Here is a 20,568-nt window from a genome sequence, read left to right as displayed (position 1 = left end):
TGGGGTGAAGGGCGGGTTTTTTGAGGGACGATAATGACAGCAGATTTCAAGGGGAGGGAGCAGTACATAAGAAATAGGAGCAAGAGTATGCCTTATGGGCCTGCTCCGCCATTCAATAAGATCATGGCTGATCTTCGAACTCAACTCCACTTTCCTGCCCAATCCCCATATCCCTTGATTCCCTTAGTCAAAAATCTATCAATCTCAGTCTTGAATATACTCAACGACTGAGCATCCATAGCCTTCTAGGGTAGAGAATTCCTAAGATTCATAACCCTCTGAGTGAAGAAATTCCTCCTCATCTCAGTCCTAAATGTCCAACCCCTTATCCTGAGACTATGTCCCCTAGTTCTAGACTCTCCTGAGGCGAGGAAAGCGTTAACGATATCAGCTAACATGGAAGGGAAGTTGGGTAGTCAGCAGTTTGGTGTGAATAGGGTCAAGCGAGCAGGAGGTGAGTCTCATGGTTAAGATGAGCTTGCAGAGGACATGAGGGGAGATAGGAGAGAAACTAGAAAAAGATGAAAGTCTTTCTCCGGAAATACCATGAAAACATTGTCATCACACTACAGATATCATATAAAGTCCAGTGCTATTGCACCAGTTCATTTTAACCTGAAGTTAAACTGAAAAACAATGTAACAGCCCCACCCAAATAAAAACCCTGTAGGGCCTGCAGGGAGTGAATGAGTGGGATCGTGTTGTGGAGGTTGGACATCGTTCAAAGAATAAAAGTGTATCTGCTAGGTAAATTACATAGAATTACATAAAATATACAGCACAGAACCAGGCCATTCGGCTCAACTGGTCCATGCAGGTGTTTGTGCTCCACACAAGCCTCCTCTCACCCTTCTTCATCTAACCCTATCAGCATATTGTCTATTCCTTTCTCCCTCATGTGCTATTTACCTCAATTTAATTTAACTTTCTTTTTAATTCCACATCTTCAACATGTCGAGGCACAAAATTAGGAGAGCAGGGTCTCTGTATAGGAGCCATAACACCAGTTATTAGGATTAAACTGTCAAAGGTATTGTCATGTGGTGCAGTGAAACCTAGACAGTAATGCTTAATAAATGTGAGGATTGCTGTGCAAGGCAACCTTTCATTCCATTAATTGCTTTTGAAGTGTACTCATTGTTAAAAGAAAAAGACTTGCATTTATACAGTGCCTTTTACAACCTTGGGGTGTCCCAAAGTGCTTTTACAACCAATGAAGAACTTTTAAAGTGTAGTTACTGTTGTAATGTAGAAAACACGACAGCCAATTTTGCGCACAGCAAGGTCTCACAAACAGCAATTAAATAATGACCAGATAATCTGTTTCAGTGATGTTGGTTGAGGGATAGATATTGACCAGGACACCAGGGATAACTCCCTTGCTCTTCTTCTAAATAGTGCCATGGGATCTCTTAGGTCCAACTGAGAGGGCAAATGAGGCCTTGATTTAATGTCTCGTTCGAAAGACGCACTTCCAACAGTGCAGCACTCCTCCTCCTGGTCCTTCTCCCCCTCCTGCTCCTCCTCCTCTTCCTCCTCCTGCTAGCCTGGATTATGTGTTCAAGTCTTTGGAGTGGGACTTGAACCCATGATCTTCTGACTCAGACGAGAGTGCTACCACCTAAGCCACAGCTGGCACTGTTGTTATGTAAGCAAATGTGGCAGCCAAATTGCATTCAGCAAGATCCCATAAACAGCAAATGAAATAAATCTACTTTGCTGATGTTGGATAAGGACAGAATGTTGGCCAGGACAGCAGAAGGTGAGAGACTAAAAAATGATGTTCAGAGGGATTTGGGTGTCCTTGTACACGAATCACAGAAGGTTAACATGCAGGAACAGCAAGCAATTAGGAAGGCCAATGGTATGTTAGTCTTTATTGCAAGGGGGTTGGAGTATAAGGGTAAGGAGGTCTTGCTGCAATTATATGGGCTCTGGTGAGACGACACCTGGAGGACTGTGTACAGTTAAGGAAGGACATACTTGCCTTAGAGGTGGTGCAACGAAGGGTCACTGGATTAATCCCAGGGATGAAAGGGTTGGCCTATGAGGAGAGATTGAGTAGAATGGGCCTATACTCTTGGATTTTAGAAGAATGAGAGGTGATCTCATTGAAACATAAGATTCTGAGGGGGTTTGACAGGTTAGATGCTGAGAGGTTGTTTCCCCTGGCTGGAGAGTCTAGAACTAGGGGGCATAATCGCAGGATAGGGAGTCAGCCTTTTAAGACTGAGATGAGGAGGAATTTCTTCACTCAGAGGTCTGTGAATCTTTGGAATTCTCTACCCGAGGGCTGTGGATGCTGAGTCATTGAATATGTTCAAGGCTGAGATCGATAGATTTTTGGACTCTAGGGGAATCAAGTGACATGGGGATCGGGTAGGGAAGCAGAGTCGAGGTGGAAGATCAGTCATAATCTTATTGAATGGCAGAGCAGGTTCAAGGGCCTGTATGGCCTCATGCTCCTGTTTCTTATGTTCCTAAGGACTCTCATCTTCTGCGAATTGTGCCATGGGATCTTTTGCTTCCATTGGAACAGGTAGATAGAACCTCAGTTTGATATCTCAGCAAAAGACAGTGGGGTAAAAATTCATCTGGGTGCACTTTTGGACCCAGAATCGGTGCTGCACAGGCACTGCTCCACTCAGGGCAGCCCAGTTTCCCCGAGGAGCCATAAAACAGGCATTAGGCTCGTCATTAGCATATGCCAGGTTCTAATGCCTGTTTTAGGCAGACAGCCTGGACACGAGACCATAAGAATATAATAGGAGCAGGAGTAAGGCATATGGCCTCTCAAACCTGCTCCGCCATTCCACAAGATCATGGCTGGACAGCTGAAAAATGGCCCGAACCAATATTGGTAGGACGTTTTTCAGGCATCCTTGGGACACAGGACATTGGTCTCTGCAATTAAGCCTGTAAAATGGGCACCAGGTCCAATAAATACAACCATATAAATGGACAATTGAGGTATTTGTTTTTTGGGACAAGGTAGATGGAATGCACTGCCCTGTGTTCATATGTAACCTTTGGTTATTTAACCCAGGCAGTTAAACAAAACAACTGCTTTCCAGCTAGTCTTTGCCATGATTTGTAAAGAAAGGAAAAAAAGTAAAGGTTTCAGGTAAACCTTTGTCCAGCCCTGTACTTCCCTGTGTTCATATGTAACATTTTGCTGGAATCAACAACATATCCTGTAGTAGGGAGATCAGATTTCTGAGTCATGGTAATTGGTCTGAGGGCAGAAAATCCTTGTATTGGATTCTCTGAAATTATGCTCCGAAGAACGTTAGCTCCTCCAGGGACTGCAGCTGGGCCTCAGAGTCATACAGCACGGATAGAGGCCCTTCGGCCCATCGTGTCCGCGCCGGCCATCAGCCCTGTCTACTCTAATCCCATATTCCAGCATTTGGTCCGTAGCCTTGTATGCTATGGCATTTCAAGTGCTCATCCAAATGCTTCTTGAATGTTGTGAGGGTTCCTGCCTCCACAACCCTTTCAGGCAGTGAGTTCCAGACTCCAACCACCCTCTGGGTGAAAAAGTTCTCTCAAATCCCCTCTAAACCTCCTGCCTTTTACCTTGAATCTATGTCCCCTTGTTATAGAACCCTCAACTAAGGGAAAAAGCTCCTTAGTATCTATCCTATCTGTGCCCCTCATAATTTTGTACACCTCAATCATGTCCCCCCTTAGCCTCCTCTGCTCCAAGGAAAACAAACCCAATCTTCTCAGTCTCTCTTCATAGCTGAAGCGCTCCAGCCCTGGTAACATCCTGGTGAATCTCCTCTACACCCTCTCCAAAGCAATCACATCCTTCCTGTAGTGTGGCGACCAGAACTGCACACAGTACTCCAGCTGTGAATGTTCTGCTGGTTTTTCTTCCACATATCTACCTAAAATATTCTTCCCATCAAAGGCTACTAATAATAATGCATGGAGCTCCTACGAGTAATGCTAATTGCAGCCACATATGTCTGCAGCACAATAGTCATAGATTTCACTCCCAAGTCCAAACGACACTGTACATTTGGTCCTCAATAAGAGGCCTTAACTGACTAAAACTGATAAAAGCATTTTCCATAATGACTGCCTGCAACTAGGTGGCTTTTGGTGAGCAAAATATGCCCCGTGGACCTGGTACCACTTTATCCTAATCTAGCCCCTTGCTGGGGTTGAGTGCATCAATCCACTTAAACTCTCAGAATTTCCTGTACTGGGAAGGGACTTGAAGCATAACTACTGAGTTTGCAACTAGATTCCAGGGATACTCCTTCCAAGATTCCCACCCTGTTGGCACAAAGTCGCAGGCCCCATCCCAAATTGCTCCACTTCGGACCACCCACAGGCCCTTCCTGGGTTGAAGACAGAAGTTGGGTTAAAAAAATACTTAATCCCCATATGAAGGCCATTACTCTTTTAAAAAGGTAATCAACCCCCTCTACAATTAATTACCTTTATGCTGGCAAGCCCTGGAACCATTCTAGGGGCCTCAGCAGAACTCGTACCAACTTTCAGCTGGCAAGAGTTCCGGTGAAACCTTACAAGGGTAACTTACCTGACCCATGATATTTACTTGTATATGTTACACATGTAGTTTCTTAGGCTATACTGCTAGATCATTACTTTCTTGGCATACATTGAAATAATCAGTTTGCTTTATCTACATTATTTCATATTTTATATACTTTACCATCCCCTTCAATCATCTTCCTAGATTGTAAAGCTCAAGTTTCTCATGCATATCACCTTTACAGTAGAGATCAGTGTTTATTTTTGTACCCTTTCTCTCAAGTTGATTATTAATGTTGTGATCAACACACCATTATTCCAAGGGTGGTCTGATCAATTCATTGTAGTGTCTTACTATAACTTGTTTTAATACAACTTTGGTAAACATTTTATAGTGGCACCTATATGGGGGATAATTTTACCCAAAATTGAACTTAATGTGGAGCATTGGCTGCAAGGAGTGCAAATTCCTGAATTCCCATGACTTTCCATTCATTAAAAAAAATTAATGACTTGCAAGGGAACTGGAGGTGGTGGTGTTCCTATGTACCTGCTGCCCTTGTCCTTCTGGGTGGTTGAGGACACAGGTTGGGGAGGTGCTGCCAAAGAAGCCTTGATGAGTTTCTGCACTGCATCCTGCAAATAGTAAACATTGCAGCCACAGTATGCCTACACCGCCACTTTCATTTATAGAGCATATAACATAAAATGTTCCGAGGCCTTTCACAGGAGCGTAATCAGAGGATGAAGTGCCGATCAAGCAGATTGCTTAGTCCTGAATGGTGTTAAGCTTCGAGTGTTGTTGGAGCTGCACCCAGCCAGGTAAGTGGAGAGTATTCTATCACTCTCCTGACTTGTGTCTTGTAGGTGGTGGAGGGGCTTTGGGGAGTCAGGAGGTAAGCTATGCATCGTAGAATACCCAGCCTCTGACCTGCTCTAGTAGTCACAGCATTCATGTGGTTGGTCCAGTTGAGTTTCTGGTCAACGGTGATACCCAGGATATTGATAATGGAGGATTTGGCGATGGTAATACAATTAAATGTCGAGGGGAGATGGTCATTGTCAGGCACAAATGATACTTACCACTTATCAGCCCAAGAATGTCTGTTATCCAGGTCTTCCTGCATGCTTGCATGGGCTGCTTCATTATCTGAGGAATTGAGCATAAAGCTGAACATTATGTAATCATCAGCAAACATCCCCACTTCCAACCTTATGCTGGAGAGAAGGTCATTGATGAAGTAGCTAAAGATAGTTGGGCCTAGAACATTACCCTAAGGAACATCTGCAGTGATGTCCTGGGGCCAAGATGTTGTAGCTTCACCCATCTAGGTAAGTGGAGAGTATTCAAATACACTCTTGACTTGTGCCTCATAGTTGGTGGATAGGCTTTGGGAAGTCAGAAGATTAGCCACTTGCCACAGAATACCTAGCCTCTGACCTGCTTTAGTAGCCACGGCATTTATGTGATTGACCAGAAACTCAACTGGACCAATGGCAACCTCTAGGCTGTTGGTGGGGGTTTCAGCGATGGTAATGCAGATTGAATATCAAGGCGAGGTGGTTACCCTCATCGGGAGATGGTCATTGCCTAGCACTTGTGTTGCACAAATGTTAATTGCCATTATTAGCCCAAGCCTGGCTGTTGTCCAGGTCTTGCTGCATGTGGGTATGGACTGATTCATTATGACAAATTTGAATGGCGCTGTAAACTAATTATCAGCGAACAGCTGCCACTTCTGACCTTATGATGGAGGGAAGGTCATTGATGAAGCAGCTGAATATAGTTGGGCCGAGCACCCTACCCTGAGGAAATCTTGTCATGATGTCCAGGGGTTGAGATGATTGGCCTCCAACAGCCATAACCATCTTCCATATCTTGTGTGTCTACTAGATAAAATCTGGATGGAGAAAACACTATTCAACTCAACCCATTTTATGTTTTTTTTGCTCTATGTACAGCACTCATGAATGAATTTAGTAATTTCACCAAAGAAAAAAAACTGCTCTGCAGCTCAATATACACTTTTCCCCATAGCTCAATATAGATCTTCTTAGCTTGGGTGTGTGCATTTAGAAACAAGCTTTCCAACTGAAGTTGTTAATTTATTGTGTAAAACAGTTTGCACCAAAATTGAAAGATGGCATTTTAGGCAGTAACATTGGATAAAGTTTACAACATAGTTCAAGCACTTTCATGACGACAGTTCAACTGCAAAAAATAAACATGTTTTTGGTATTTTCACTGTAATTGAATGGCATAAGTCACAAAGCTACAAATTTGCTACAATATACAGCACTGTTCATTTGGAATACTCCTTGAAGACCCATAAGAAAATAACTTTGCAAAAGTTTTCCCTGGGATGCTGCAAAACAATTGGTTCAGTTCTCTCATTATTGGCCACTGGAAAGATTAGCACTATGAATATATATTCAAATATTTTGCTGTGCAAATTTTAGTGCAGAATATTTCCTTGTAGTTGTATTATTTTACAAAAAGAACTGCACTTTAATTTGTTCTTATGCAGTAAACCTCAAATCTTGCAACAGAAGAGGTTCCTCTTCAGAGATCAGGTCACATTCAGCTTCTCTAGAAAAGGTAGAATCTATCTTCTCCAGTACTAGAAGAGGAGAAAAAGAAAGTTGGATGCTTAGTCAGAGAAATTCATAAATCAGTCTGCTGCATTATAATTGATTTTCTTATAGTTATGGTATTCAAGCCAATCAAAAGCTGAAAATGTTGCAAATTGGCCTTAAGAGCAGATGTTTACTCACTGTGTATATTAACTGACACTGTGATGGTTTCTTACTTAAAATGTGCTCAAACAGATACTAGAAACGTGTTCAAACTAATACTGGAAATAGTGTCGCTGGATTAATTTCAATGCACAGCAACACAAATACTGCTACACCATACTTCCAGTCAGCCAGCAAGGAAGTATAGCACTTTGTCACATTACAAATGAGTTGTTTTAAGATCAATGTTTGACCCTCAAGCAAGTCAATGACAATATTTAAGAAATTAGATAAACACCAATATTAGAGTGCAGGGGAAAACAGGGCTGTATTTAGATTGCTCCACTTTTTCTTTTAATTATTTGTTCATGGGATGTGGGCGTCGCTGGCAAGGCCAGCATTTGTTGCCCACCCCTAATTGCCCTCGAGAGGTGGTGGTGAGCAGTCGTCTTGAACCGCTGCAGTGAGTGTGGTGAAGGTTCTCCTATAGTGCTATTAGATAGGGAGTTCCAGGACTTTGACCCAGCGACGATGAAGGAACGGCGATATATTTCCAAGTCGGGATGGTGTGTGACTTGGAGGGGAATGTGCAGGTGGCAATGTGAATGTGCAGTTGTTCCCATGTGCCTGCTGCCCTTGTCCTTGTGGGTGGTAGAGGTCGCGGGATTGGGAGGTGCTGTCGAAGAAGCCTTGGCGAGTTGCTGCAGTGCATCCTGTAGATGGTACACACTGCAGGCACGGTGCGCCGGTGAAGGGAGTGAATGTTTAGGGTGGTGGATGGCGTGACAATCAAGCAGGCTGCTTTGTCAGAGATGATGTCGAGCTTCTTGAGTGTTGTTGGAGCTGCACTCATCCAGGCAAGTGGAGAATATTCCATCACACTCCTGACTTGTGCCTTGTAGATGGTGGAAAGGCTTTGGGGAGTCAGGTGAGTCACTCGCCGCAGAATACCCAGCCTCTGACCTGCTGTCGTAGCCACAGTATTTATATGGCTGGTCCAGTTAAGTTTCTGGTCAATGGTGACCCCCAGGACATTGATGGTGGGGCATTCGGCGATGGTAATACCGTTGAATGTCAAGGGGAGGTGGTTAGACACTCTTGTTGGAAAGAGTCATTGCCTGGTGTGAATGTCACTTGATACTTATCAGCCCAAACCTGGATGTTGTCCAGGGCTTGCTGCTTGCGGGCACAGACTGCTTCATTATCTGAGGGGCTGCAAATGGAACTGAACACTGTGCAATCAGTGAACATCCCCACTTCTGACCTTACGTGTTATTGGTGAGTAAGTGCAGCTTGATAGCACTGGCGATGACACCTTCCATCACTTTGCTGATGACTGAGAATAGACTGATGAGGCGGTAATTGGCTGGATTGGATTTGTCCTGCTTTTTGTGGACATACCTGGGCAATTTTCCACATTGTCGGGTAGATGCCAGTTTTGTAGCTGTACTGGAACAGTTTGGCTAGAGGCGCGGCTAGTTCTGGAGCACAAGTCTTCAACACTACAGCTGGGATGTTGTCGGGGTATCCAGTGCACTCAGCCATTTCTTGATATCACGAGTGAATCGAATTGGCTGAAGACTGGCTTCTGTGATGGTAGGGATATCAGGAGGCTGAGATGGATCATCCACTCGGCACTTCTGACCGAAGATGATTGCAAATGCTTCAGCCCTGTCTTTTGTACTCATTTGCTGGGTTCTGCCACATTCAGGATAGGGATGTTGATGGAGCCTCCTCCTCCAGTTAGTTCTTTAATTGTCCACCACCATTCACGACTGGATGTGGCAGAACTGCAGAGCTGTGATCTGATCGTTGGTTGTGGAATCGCTTAGCTCGGTCTATAGCATGTTGCTTCTACTGTTTAGCATTCAGGTAGTCCTGTGCTGTAGCTTCACCAGGTTGGCACCTCATTTTTAGGTTCACCTGGTGCTGCTCCTGGCATGTTCTTCTATATTACTCATTGAGCCAGGGTTGATGCCCTGCCTTGTTGGTAAAGGCAGAATGAGGAATATGCCGGGCCATGTGGTTACAGATTGTGCTGGAATACAATTCTGCTATTGATGGCCCACAGCACCTTATGGATGCCCAGTTTTGAGCTACAAGATCTGTTCTGAATCTATCCCATTTAGCACGGTGGTAGTGCCACACAACACGTTGGATGGTGTCCGCTGTGAGACGACGGGACTTCGTCTCCACATGGACTGTGGTGGTGGTCACACCTACCAATACTGTCATGGACAGATGCATCTGCGACAGGTAGACTGGTGAGGATGAGGTCAAGTAGGTTTTTCCCTCGTGTTGGTTTGTTCACCAGCTGCCGCAGGCCCGGTCTGGCAGCTATGTCCTTCAGGACTCAGCCAGTTCGGTCAGTAGTGGTGCTACCGAGCCACTCTGTGGTTGACATTGAAGTCCCCCCACCCAGAGTACATTCTATCCCCTTGCTACCCTCAGTGCTGCCTCCAAGTGGTGCTCAACATGGAGGAGGACTGATTCGTCAGCTGAGGGAGGGCAGTAGGTTGTAATCAGCAGGAGGTTTCCTTGCCCATGTTTGACCTGATGCCATAAGATTTCATGGGGTCCGAAGTTAATGTTGAGGACTCTCAGGGCCACTCCCTCCTGACTGTATACTGCTGTGCCACCATCTCTGGTGGGTCTGCCTGCCAGTGGGACAGGACATACCCAGGGATGGTGATGGAAGAGTCTGGGACGTTAGCTGAAAGGTATGATTCTGAGAGTATGGCTATGTCAGGCTGTTGCTTGACTAGTCTGCGGGACAGCTCTCCCAATTTTGGCACAAGTCCCCAGATGTTAGTGTGGAGGACTGCGCAGGGTCGACTGGGCTTAGTTTGCCTTTGTCGTGTCCGGTTCCCAGTGGTCCAATGCCGGGTGGTCCGTCTGTTTTTTTTATTCTTGTGACTTTCTGTAGCTAGATTGTACAACTGTGTGGCTTGCTAGGCCATTTCAGAGGGAGATTAAGAATCAACCACATTGTTGTGGGTCTGGAGTCACATGTAGGCCAGGCCGGGTAAGGACAACAGGTTTCCTTCCCTAAAAAGAACATTGGTGAACCAGATGGGTTTTTACGACAATCCGGTAGTTTCATGGCCACCTTTATTGATACTAGTTTTTTTATTCTAGATTTCATTTAATTAATTGAATGTAAATTCCCCAGCTGCCGTGGCAGGATTTGAACTCACGACTCCAGATTATTAGCACAATATACATTATATTGAAAAGGTGAATACGTAACTACTTCACGATAATTCATAGTCTGAAACGGGGACACAGGCTTAAACTAAGGAGGCAAATTTAGAAATGATGGACTTTCTTCATATGGAGTAATTAACACACAGAAGAGACTTCCAGGTTGGGTAGTTGAGCAAGAGACAGGCCTTTAAAAAGTAAGCTTAGCTATCAGTCACCCTAGGCTTGTCACATTTAAGCACTTATACCTAGTTTGTCACAAGCTTCATATTTTGAAGAGTACTCCCACAATGACAGACTAGTGTTGTGTCAGCCACTGGGAACAAACCATGTTCAGCATTATTTAAAACTTGGCAACTGGTACTGACTGGAAACCAAAGAATAGTAAACCAGGCCCAAGCTAGCCCATAATGGGCTGATGTTCATGCCATAGTAAGTGGAGTCAAAAACGGTACAACCGAGAAGGAAACAACTTGCACTACAAGATCATTGAAACAGTTGCGATTGTAACAAAACCAAAAGAGCCAACAATGAAACATTTCCTCAGTCATCACAGGTACTGAGCCAAATAGCTGTACATTTCTATGGTTCTATTGTGGATATGAGCAAATTAGCAAAAATGTGACCTTGTATATGCAAGAATGGGGAAAGGTCAGCTAATCATGGCAACTACACATGCTGTAAAGCTTTTTAATGGGAATAATGCTCCTAGGTAATTTATATGAAGTTTTTGCTGATAATAAAGATAATAGTGTTCAATTTTTAAAGCTAAAAATGATGCAAGTTTCATTTGGTACCAACCTGAGCAAATTTGTGTATTTGTTCCACCACAGCAGCAAACAAGGCACCCACACTTTCATCTATCAAACTCTGCATGTAATGAACTGCCTCTTCATCAGAAAGATCCAGGCGGAATTTGTCCTGCACCTGTATATAGGATGTGTAAATATAATTAGATATACATAAGGTCAGAAGTGGGGATGTTCGCTAATGATTGAAGTGTTCAGTTCCATTCGCAACCCCTCAGACAATGAAGCAGTCCATGCCCACAAGCAGCAAGACCTGAACATCATCCAGGCTTGGGCTGATAAGTGGCAAGTAACATTCGTGCCACACAAGTGCCAGGCAATGACCACCTCCCCATAACATTCAACAGCATTACCATTACAGAGTCCCCCATCAACATCCTGGGGGTCACCACTGACCAGAAACTAAACTGGACCAGCCACATAAATACTGTGGCTACAAGAGATCAGAGGCTGGGTATTCTGCGGCGAGTGACTCCCCAAAGCCTTTCCACCATCTACAAGGCACAAGTCAGGCCTGGATGAGTGCAGCGCCAACGACACTCAAGCTCGATACCATCCAGGACAAAGCAGCCCGCTTGATTAGCAACCCATCTACCACCTTAAACATTTGCTCCCTCCACCACCGGCACACCATGGCCGCAGTGTGTACCATCCACAGGACTCTCTGCAGCAACTTGCCAAGGCTTCTTCAACAGCACCTCCCAAACCCACGACCTCTACCAACTTGAAGGACAAGGGCAGTAGATGCATGGGAACACCACCACCTGCACGTTCCCCTCCAAGTCACACACCATCCCGACTTGGAAATATATCGCCGTTCCTTCATTGTCGCTGGGTCAAAATCCTGGAACTCCCTACCTAACAGCACTGTGGGAGAACCTTCACCAGATGGACTGCAGCGATTCAAGGCGGCGGCTCACCACCACCTTCTCAAGGGCAATTAGGGATGGGTAATAAATACTAGCCTTGCCAGCGACGCCCACATCCCATGAATGAATTAAAAAAACAAATAAATGTACAACTTTTATCAGCAGCTTTCAAACTTGTTATTTTCATAAGTAATTGCAGATAACAATGATAATTCAAGAACAAAAAAGGTTAATACTCTCTTCATAGGATACAATATAAAAAGAAAGCAAATGTAAGGACTCTCGTCATTAGAGGATCTGGTTTGTGTTTTCCCTCTGGAATCCTGAATCATGGTCATAAATCCCAAGACCAAAATTCCCTCACCAACTGGTATCTGTTCCAATCTACCACTCAAGGTGGGGTTGGGGGGCGGGGGCAGATAGGTGCATCCAGCTCTATAGAACTCAGAATTATTCAGATTACATTGATATTTCCTGTTCCCCAAATGATGATAGTTAAGTAAGATGTTATGTTATATTTAAGAAAGTGACATCTGCAGTAGCTTGCACTAATACGTATATATCAAAGGGCTTCATCATTTCCTCAAGTGTAAAAAAAAGTTTGCAACCGTGCATACATTTATTATCGGAGAGCCAAACAACAATAAGAAATTGTTATTCTATGGTAATACTTTATTTAAAAAAAAATATTTTCCAAAAAAAACTGACTAATATCTTACAACATGTTAGCCCGATATTTTAAATTCTTAAATAGGAGAATTTGTACAGATTTAAAATTGCACTGCTCAACACTACTTGAAGTTCTCAATGCATCTGCAGCTTGCTATAAAAAGACAGAAGTTGCAGACAAAAATGACACACAATTAATTCTACCCAGTTATATTGTATATGAGATTGGAGTAGCACCAGAAGATCTCAGTAAAAAATGGCAGAAAATTATTCTTGTCAGAACAGCAATTTCAGGCTGAACAAGTTCAAGGCAATAGAAGGAAGGTTAACAGTTATGTGTGCCATGGAACAAGACCCAGACCGTTGGTTATTAAAAACAGACGGGTTGCATCATCTATTTTATCAGGAGGCCAAGAATGTGTGCTACTGTAACACCAGAAAAAGTTTGGAAAAAATACAATCTTCTAGAAAAATACAAAAAGTAGCTCTTAATTTATTCCGTGATGTGGAGATGCCGGTGATGGACTGGGGTGGACAAATGTAAGGAATCTTACAACACCAGGTTGGACTATAACCTGGTGTTGTAAGATGCCTTTAATTTGTTCCATCAAGTAATGCAGCTTAGTTGCTAACTGGGCACAGCAATTACAAACAAATGCAAAGTTAAAGTGTCTGCACAGATAACCATTAAGACAGCTATGGGTTGTCTTCTACTATGGCCACCTCCCACTGTTACAAGGAAGCTTTACTACTTCACGGTTGAGTGAATTGAACAACAATGTTCTATGTATAGGAAAATGTTTTATTTATAAAACTCTGCTTGGTAAGAGATGTCCTCCTTTTGATGATTTAAAAAAAAATTCTGTGGAAGTCCACTTTTCAATCTTTCCTTGCATTAGAAGTGGTATATAATAGTATCTAGAGCCATAAGGGAGGACATTCAAGTGAAGAAAATCGCTACGAGCTGGAACAGGACTTTCCCAAGCATTCCCCAATTAGAATTTGGATTAGTTCTAGGTGGCACGCCCCAGCATTTGTAGAGTAGCTCCATAATGCAAAGACAGATTCACTGGAATGGAAAAGGTAAACAAGAAAATCCTGTAGCAGGTAAGGATATTTTACATTTAGTATTACTTAAATTTCAGGGGTGATGAGAAAGTACTTGTATTTTGAAAGTGTTACCTCCGTTCCCTCCCAACCACATAGTATCCTTTCCGCTTCAAACAGACCAAAGATGAAGCATTAGGTAGGTGCGCACAAGTGAAACCATTTTTAAAAAGTCCCATTCTGTAATTGGGTCAACATCCTAAAACCAATATCCCAAAAATTATTAGGCAAAGTTCAGAAAAAATGCCTCATCTGTATACACTTTATACATACTAAAATCACATGTGGCAAGTAACATTCACGCCAATGACCACCTCCCCTCGACATTCAAGGACATTACCATCGCCGAATCCCCCATCAACAACATCCTGAAGGTCACCATTGACCAGAAACCAGCCATATAAATACTGTGGCTATAAGAGCAGGTCAGAGGCTGGGTATTCTGTGGCGAGAAACTCACCTTCTGACTCCCCAAAGCCTTTCCACCATCTGTAAGGCACAAGTCAGGAGTGTGATGGAATACTCTCCACTTGCCTGGATGAGTACAGCTCCAACACTCAAGAAGCTCGTCACCATCCAGGACAAAGCAGCGGCCTGATTGGCACCCCATCCACCACCGGCGCACAGTGGCTGCAGTGTGTACCATCCACAGGATGCACTGCAGCAGTTCGCCAAGGCTTCTTTGACAGCACCTCCCAAACCCGCGACCTCTACCAACTGGAAGGACAAGGCCAGCAGGCACATGGGAACACCACCACCTGCACACTCCCCTCCAAGTCTCTCACTATCCCGACTTGGAAATATATCGCCGCTCCTTCATCGTCACTGGGTCAAAATCCTGGAACTCCCTTCCTAACAGCACTGTGGGAGAACCTTCACCACACGGACTGCTGCGGTTCAAGAAGACGGCTCACCACCACCTTCTCAAGGGCAATTAGGGATGGGCAATAAATGCTGGCCTCACCAGCGACGCCCACAAAATTATGAGGGGCATAGATAGGATGGATACTCAGGAGCTTTTTCCCTTCGTTGAGGGTTCTATAACAAGGGGGCATAGATTCAAGGTAAAAGGCGGCAGGTTTAAAGGGGATTTGAGAAAGAACTTTTTCACCCAGAGGGTGGTTGGAGTCTGGAACTCACTGCCTGAGAGGGTTGTGGAGGCAGGAACCCTCAACATTCAAGAAGCATTTGGATGAGCACTTGAAATGCCATAGCATACAAGGCTACGGACCAAATGCTGGAATATGGGATTAGATTAGACTGGGCTTGATGGCCAGCGCGGACACGATGGGCCGAAGGGCCTCTATCCGTGCTGTATAACACTCTGACTCTATGACACATCCCATGAACGAATAAAAAAAAACAAGCAGCCCTTTATATCCTTGTTATGCTGTGCTAAAACAGTATAAGTTGAAATTTTAATTCCTGTTCTACACTTTAATTACCTTGCTAGCACATCTGATTTGCCATTTTTCATTCAGCTGATCTAAAACAATGTTTGAATTTTTAACATGCCAGATGTCTGTACTAGACTAATGAAAGAAAGCTGGTACAGTGATTACCTCTTGCATCTGTGCTACCACATAAATGCAGCTTAATCAGAATATTTTCACTATGAACACCACCAAAGTCACCTTCACTTGTGAAAGGATTTGTAGGATTTTTTTCAAAATTATTTCAATACTTGGAACCGTATTATTGCTGTATAACATCAAAGTATTTTCTGTAAGGCATCAAGAGTATGTATACAAAGGCCATAAACTATGATGGTTACAGCAGTCGAGAACATAAAAAACCAAAACACAAATCAATTAATGCAGCTTGGGAACAAATTGTGCTCACTAGCCCAAGAGCTGTGCCTGCTTAATAATATTATGCAAGTCAATGTGTAAATGACTTTTTTAATGCTTTTCTAACCACAAAGGTTACATCTTTTACACAAGTTAAACAAAAATCCTGTGTCATTTCAAGTTTGAGTTGGAATGTTTCATCCTCAACCATGCTGGAACCCAGCGCTCAAGTGCAAAAGAAAAGCTGAAGGGATACAAGCGTTATCAGCCAAAAGTGTCAAGAGTGGATGATCCTATTCGACTGCCTTCTGAGGTCCTCGCCATGATAGGTGCCAGTGCCCAGGCAATTTGGTTCACTCAACATGACATTAAACAGCAGCTGAGTGCACTGGACACAGCAAAGGCCAAGGGCTCTAACAACATCTCGGCTGTAGTGCTGAAGGCCTGCATGCCAGATCTGGCGGCCCCGAAGCCATATTGTTGAAGTGCTGCTATGACACTACCCAATAAAGTAAAAAGTTGCCCAGGGTTGCCTATCCATAAAAAAACAAGATAAATCTAACCCAGGCAATTATCACCTATCAGTCTTCTCCCAATCATCAGCAAAAGGACTCAATACTGCTGTCACCTACTCAGACATTCAGCTCAGGTTCCAACAGAACCACTTGGCTCCAGACCACATTCACAGCCTTGATCTAGACACAGACTCGAGAGCTGAAAACGAGGAGAGGTGACAAAAGCAGTCTTTGACATCAAGGTAGCAAACGACTGAATCAGGATCCAAGAATCCTGAGCAAAACTAAGGTCAATTTGGGAGAGGAAAAAAAAAAGGAAAAAGGGGCGGTTCACCTGAGGAAGGAGGAAGCCTCCGAAAGCTTGTGAATTTAAAATAAAATTGCTGGACTATAACTTGGTGTTGTAAAATTGTTTACAAGTATATTATCACCAATCCCATGTGCTTTAATTTTGCACACTAACCTCTTATGCGGGACTTTATCAAAGGCCTTCTGAAAATCCAAATAAGCCATATCCATTGGTTCGCGCTTATCTATTCTACCAGTTACATCAAAAAACTCCAGTAGCTTTGTCAAACATGATTTCCCTTTCATAAATCCACGTTGACTTTGTCTAATCCCAGTGATATTTTCTAGTGTCCTGTTATCACATCCTTTACAATAGACACTAGTATTTTCCCTACTACTTATGTTAGACTAATCGGTCTGTAGTTCCCTGTTTTCTCACTCCCTCTTTTGTTAAATAGTGTTGTTACATTTCCCACCCCCCAATCTGCAGGAACTGTTCTGTAATCTATAGAATTTTGGGAGATGACAACTAATGCATCCACTATTTCCATGGCTACCTCTTTTAGTACTCTGGGATGCAGATCATCAGGCCCTGGGGATTTATCGGCTTTCAGTTCCATTAATTTCTCTAGCACTATTTTTTTAAACAAATACTAATTTCCTTCAATTCCTCCTTCTCACTAGTCCCTTGGTTCCCTAGCATTTCTGGGGAAGTTATTTGTGTCCTCTTCCGTGAAGACAGAACCAAAGTATTTGTTTAATTGCTCTGCCATTTCCCTGTTCCCCATCATAAATTCTCCCGTTTCTGACTGTAAGGGACCAAATTTGTCTTGACTAATCTTTTCCTTTTTACGTACTTGTAAAAGCTTTTACAGTCCACTTTTATGTTACTTGCAAGTTTACTCTCATATTCTATTTTTCCCCTCTTAATCAATCTCTGTGCTTTTTTGCTGAATTCTAAACTGCTTCCAATCCTCAGGTTTGCTACTTTTTCTGGCAAATTGATATGACTCCTCTTTGGATCTAATACGATCCTTAATTTCTTTTGTTGGCCATGGTTGGGCCACTTTTCCTTTTGTGTTTTTGCACCAGAAAGGAACTGTTGCAATTCATGCCAGAAAGGAACTGTTGCAATTCAGGCATTCGTTCCTTAAATGTTAGGCATTTCCTATCCACCATCATGCCTTTCAATGAAGCTTCCCAATCTATCATAGCCAACTTAATCCTCATATTTTCCTTTGTTTAGATTTAGGACCCTAGTTTTGGATTGGACTACTTCACTTTCCATCTTAATTTGGATCTCTATGTAAACCAGCTGAAGAATTTGATTTTAGTTTCTATTTTAGAATAATTGTATTACCTAAAATAGAGTTATTTATTGACAAGTGTTTTTATAAACATATTGTACAATAGTACGCAAATGAAATGCTTTGTTCCGAAATTACCTTTTTCACAGTCTTGTCAGGCTCCAGAGCGATATCTGGAATGTTGGCATCCACCATTAGCGAGAAAAGATTCAGAATTAGATTAGAATACCTGCAAAAGGAGTAAATATTTTGGTGATTTGGATTTTGAATAGTCTGCTTTCCATTTACGAGAAAGGTGTGGCATTTTCAAATATTTATGTCAAGCTGAAAGTTACTACTGCTGTAGGAGGAGTTGATTTAAGTGTTCGTGACTTTTCACAGTATTTGGTAAACAAAAGGGTGACATAGATATATATGATATATTATTAATGGATACAGAGAACAATTCTAAAATTCAGAGGCCAAACCACAGGATCAAAGTTGGCATTATTAAAATCATTAGATCCAATGACAGCCACGTATCAGTTATAAATAATGGACAGCTTCACGTCATGCAGGGATTTTTACTGTTCTGTGTACATTTTCTAAAAGTAGCCACCAGTATGCCTCATGTTCTTATTGTGCAGACATTTAAACAAGTTGTTTAATGATTGCAAGATCCAATTGGGGTGACTAGAACCAGTGTTTCAGATATAATCTAATTAATGCCTATACAGCAACAATACCACCTCTTGACTATTCTCTATTCATTTCATTGGATACCCATTAGTCCAATTATGTAATAGATCCATTTTGTTCTGAACCTGCTTGGATTGTTAGTTATCTGCCCCGCCTCCTATTTTTGGATAACCTGCAGACTTAGGAATTTTGTTTTTTGTACCCATGTCAAGTAGGTGCAGCAAGGGTCTGAAAATAAACCTCTTCTCTTGCTTGCAATCTCTTCCTTGCCTAAAAAAGGTCCAATTTATGGCTATCCTCCACTTCTTGTATACAATGCCAATTTTCTAACTAGCACAATAAAGTTATATCCCGACTTCTTACATTATCCACGATTCGCTGATGTGAAACCTCATCAAAAGCTAAAGGTATGCATTCACAGCACTTCCCCTCTTCACCATGTCAAATAACATCTTTGAAAAACTCCAGCTTTAAATTAAAATCAGACCTCCCTTTCCTGGATGTTAAATGACTTCTTTACAATTCTAGTGGATAAAAAGGCATAATTTCTTACAGTATAGGAGGCCGCCATTTGGCCCACGGCACCTTTCAGGCTCTGAGTTTATTCCGTTTCCCCTCTAGAAAAATGCACTCCTTATAGTCAGACAATCTATCTGCCAGTGTCTTGATTTAACCAGCCATCAATTACTTCTATTACACAGTAATTATTAAGCACATTTAATTCTTTAAACTTCTATCATATGCTCTGATATTAGTATACAAATACTTGTCACCCCATTCTTATTTCTCCTTTAATTTTGTCCTTTGTTTCTCCCCACTTCCTCCCTCAACATATACTTGCAAGCATTTTCCTCTGTGGTCCAGACATTCTTGATTATCTTTTACATAATCAAACAATTTCCTATTAAGCAATTTGCAGATAATTTAACCCATTAACTTCCTCTCGTGATTGATATAGGTGTTGATTTCCTCTTTTCTCCATTTCTTTCAACCTTACCAAAAGGGCCATTTCTTCTATTCCAATGAAGTTATGCACCCGAATCATTATAACCATTTTTTTCTCTTTGCCAATGCCGACTGACCTGTTGTGTTTCCTGCAACTATTGTCATCCCAAAATCCTGCTAGATTTTCTTCCCATCCCAAATCTACTTACCCGGACTGCTGTATGGGAGCAGAAAAAAAAGCTTACAAATAATTATAAATCTTCTGTATGCACCCTCCAGAAATTGCTGCACAGGAATTGGGGCGCTGGCAGCTATCTTTGGTACATGGCATCATCATGCTCTTTTTGGACCACACTTGCTCAATCTGCCACTATATTCTAATGGATTATTAAAATACTTAATTTTTTAAAAATCAAAACCGTATTAAAATGTAGAATAGTTTCAAAAAATGTAACTTGATACATTTTTACTGATGTTACAAAGAAATGCAAGAGGAGGAAAAGGTCAGGGAGAACAAAATTTTAGGTATTAATGGATCACTCTGGGGTACAATATTTACCGTTTAGTAGGTAAACTATTTGAAAATGACCAGGTATGGCTGGCAAAAGATATGGGGCTCAATTTTAAAACCGAGCCGGGAAGGGGGCGGGGGTGTCAGATTGAGGTCGGGAAACCCATTAGTTCAGGTTTCCCAGACGTCCTTACGATTTTGACATAAGGACATCTTTTATTTATTTTTGTCAGTTTCCCGTCCGACTGACAGGCTGGTCTCAAACGGATGGGAGACCAGCCAGGGAGAGGACGTCTGTAGGTAAGCCTGTGTTTGTATGGATTTGGGGGGGGGGGGGGGGGGGGGGGAGGACATGGGTGGCACAGGGGGTGGGATGGGGGGTATCGGGGGTCAGCGATTGTTGGGGGGAGGGATCAAAGTCAGGGGTCCGCAATAGTTTGGGGGGGGGGGGGGGGGGGGGGTCAGCGATCGGGTCAGGGGGGAGCTGCAGGTAAGGCTTGTTGAGCCTGGGGGAAGCACTCCTGCTCCTCCGGACCCACAAGCTGTGACTTTATAGGCACCCGTTAGTCTCGGGCCTTCTCACCTCCTTTCACGAGGCGTAAAACAGAAGGCCCGGGACTACCAGCCCCTC

General features: G+C 42.9%; 1 protein-coding gene across 2 annotated transcripts in view; it reads right to left on the bottom strand.

Moving 5' to 3' along the window:
• Positions 1–6,602: 6,602 nt before the first annotated feature.
• Positions 6,603–20,568, bottom strand: part of pik3c3 (phosphatidylinositol 3-kinase, catalytic subunit type 3) — an 80,761-nt gene continuing 66,795 nt past the window's right edge. For both annotated transcript variants that reach the window (XM_067985253.1, XM_067985260.1), the window contains 3 exons: positions 17,942–18,032; positions 11,251–11,376; positions 6,603–7,130 (listed from right to left, as the gene is read on the bottom strand). In XM_067985253.1, the coding sequence (XP_067841354.1) occupies positions 7,116–7,130; positions 11,251–11,376; positions 17,942–18,032 (232 nt within the window). In that variant the 3' untranslated portion in view covers positions 6,603–7,115. The remainder of the gene's footprint in view (positions 7,131–11,250; positions 11,377–17,941; positions 18,033–20,568) is intronic.

The sequence above is a fragment of the Heptranchias perlo genome, chromosome 1, assembly GCF_035084215.1.
Source record: "Heptranchias perlo isolate sHepPer1 chromosome 1, sHepPer1.hap1, whole genome shotgun sequence".
NCBI classification, from domain to species: Eukaryota; Metazoa; Chordata; class Chondrichthyes; order Hexanchiformes; family Hexanchidae; genus Heptranchias; species Heptranchias perlo.
Note: the sequence above shows the minus strand (reverse complement) of the source record. Positions and strands in the feature narration are given on the sequence as shown.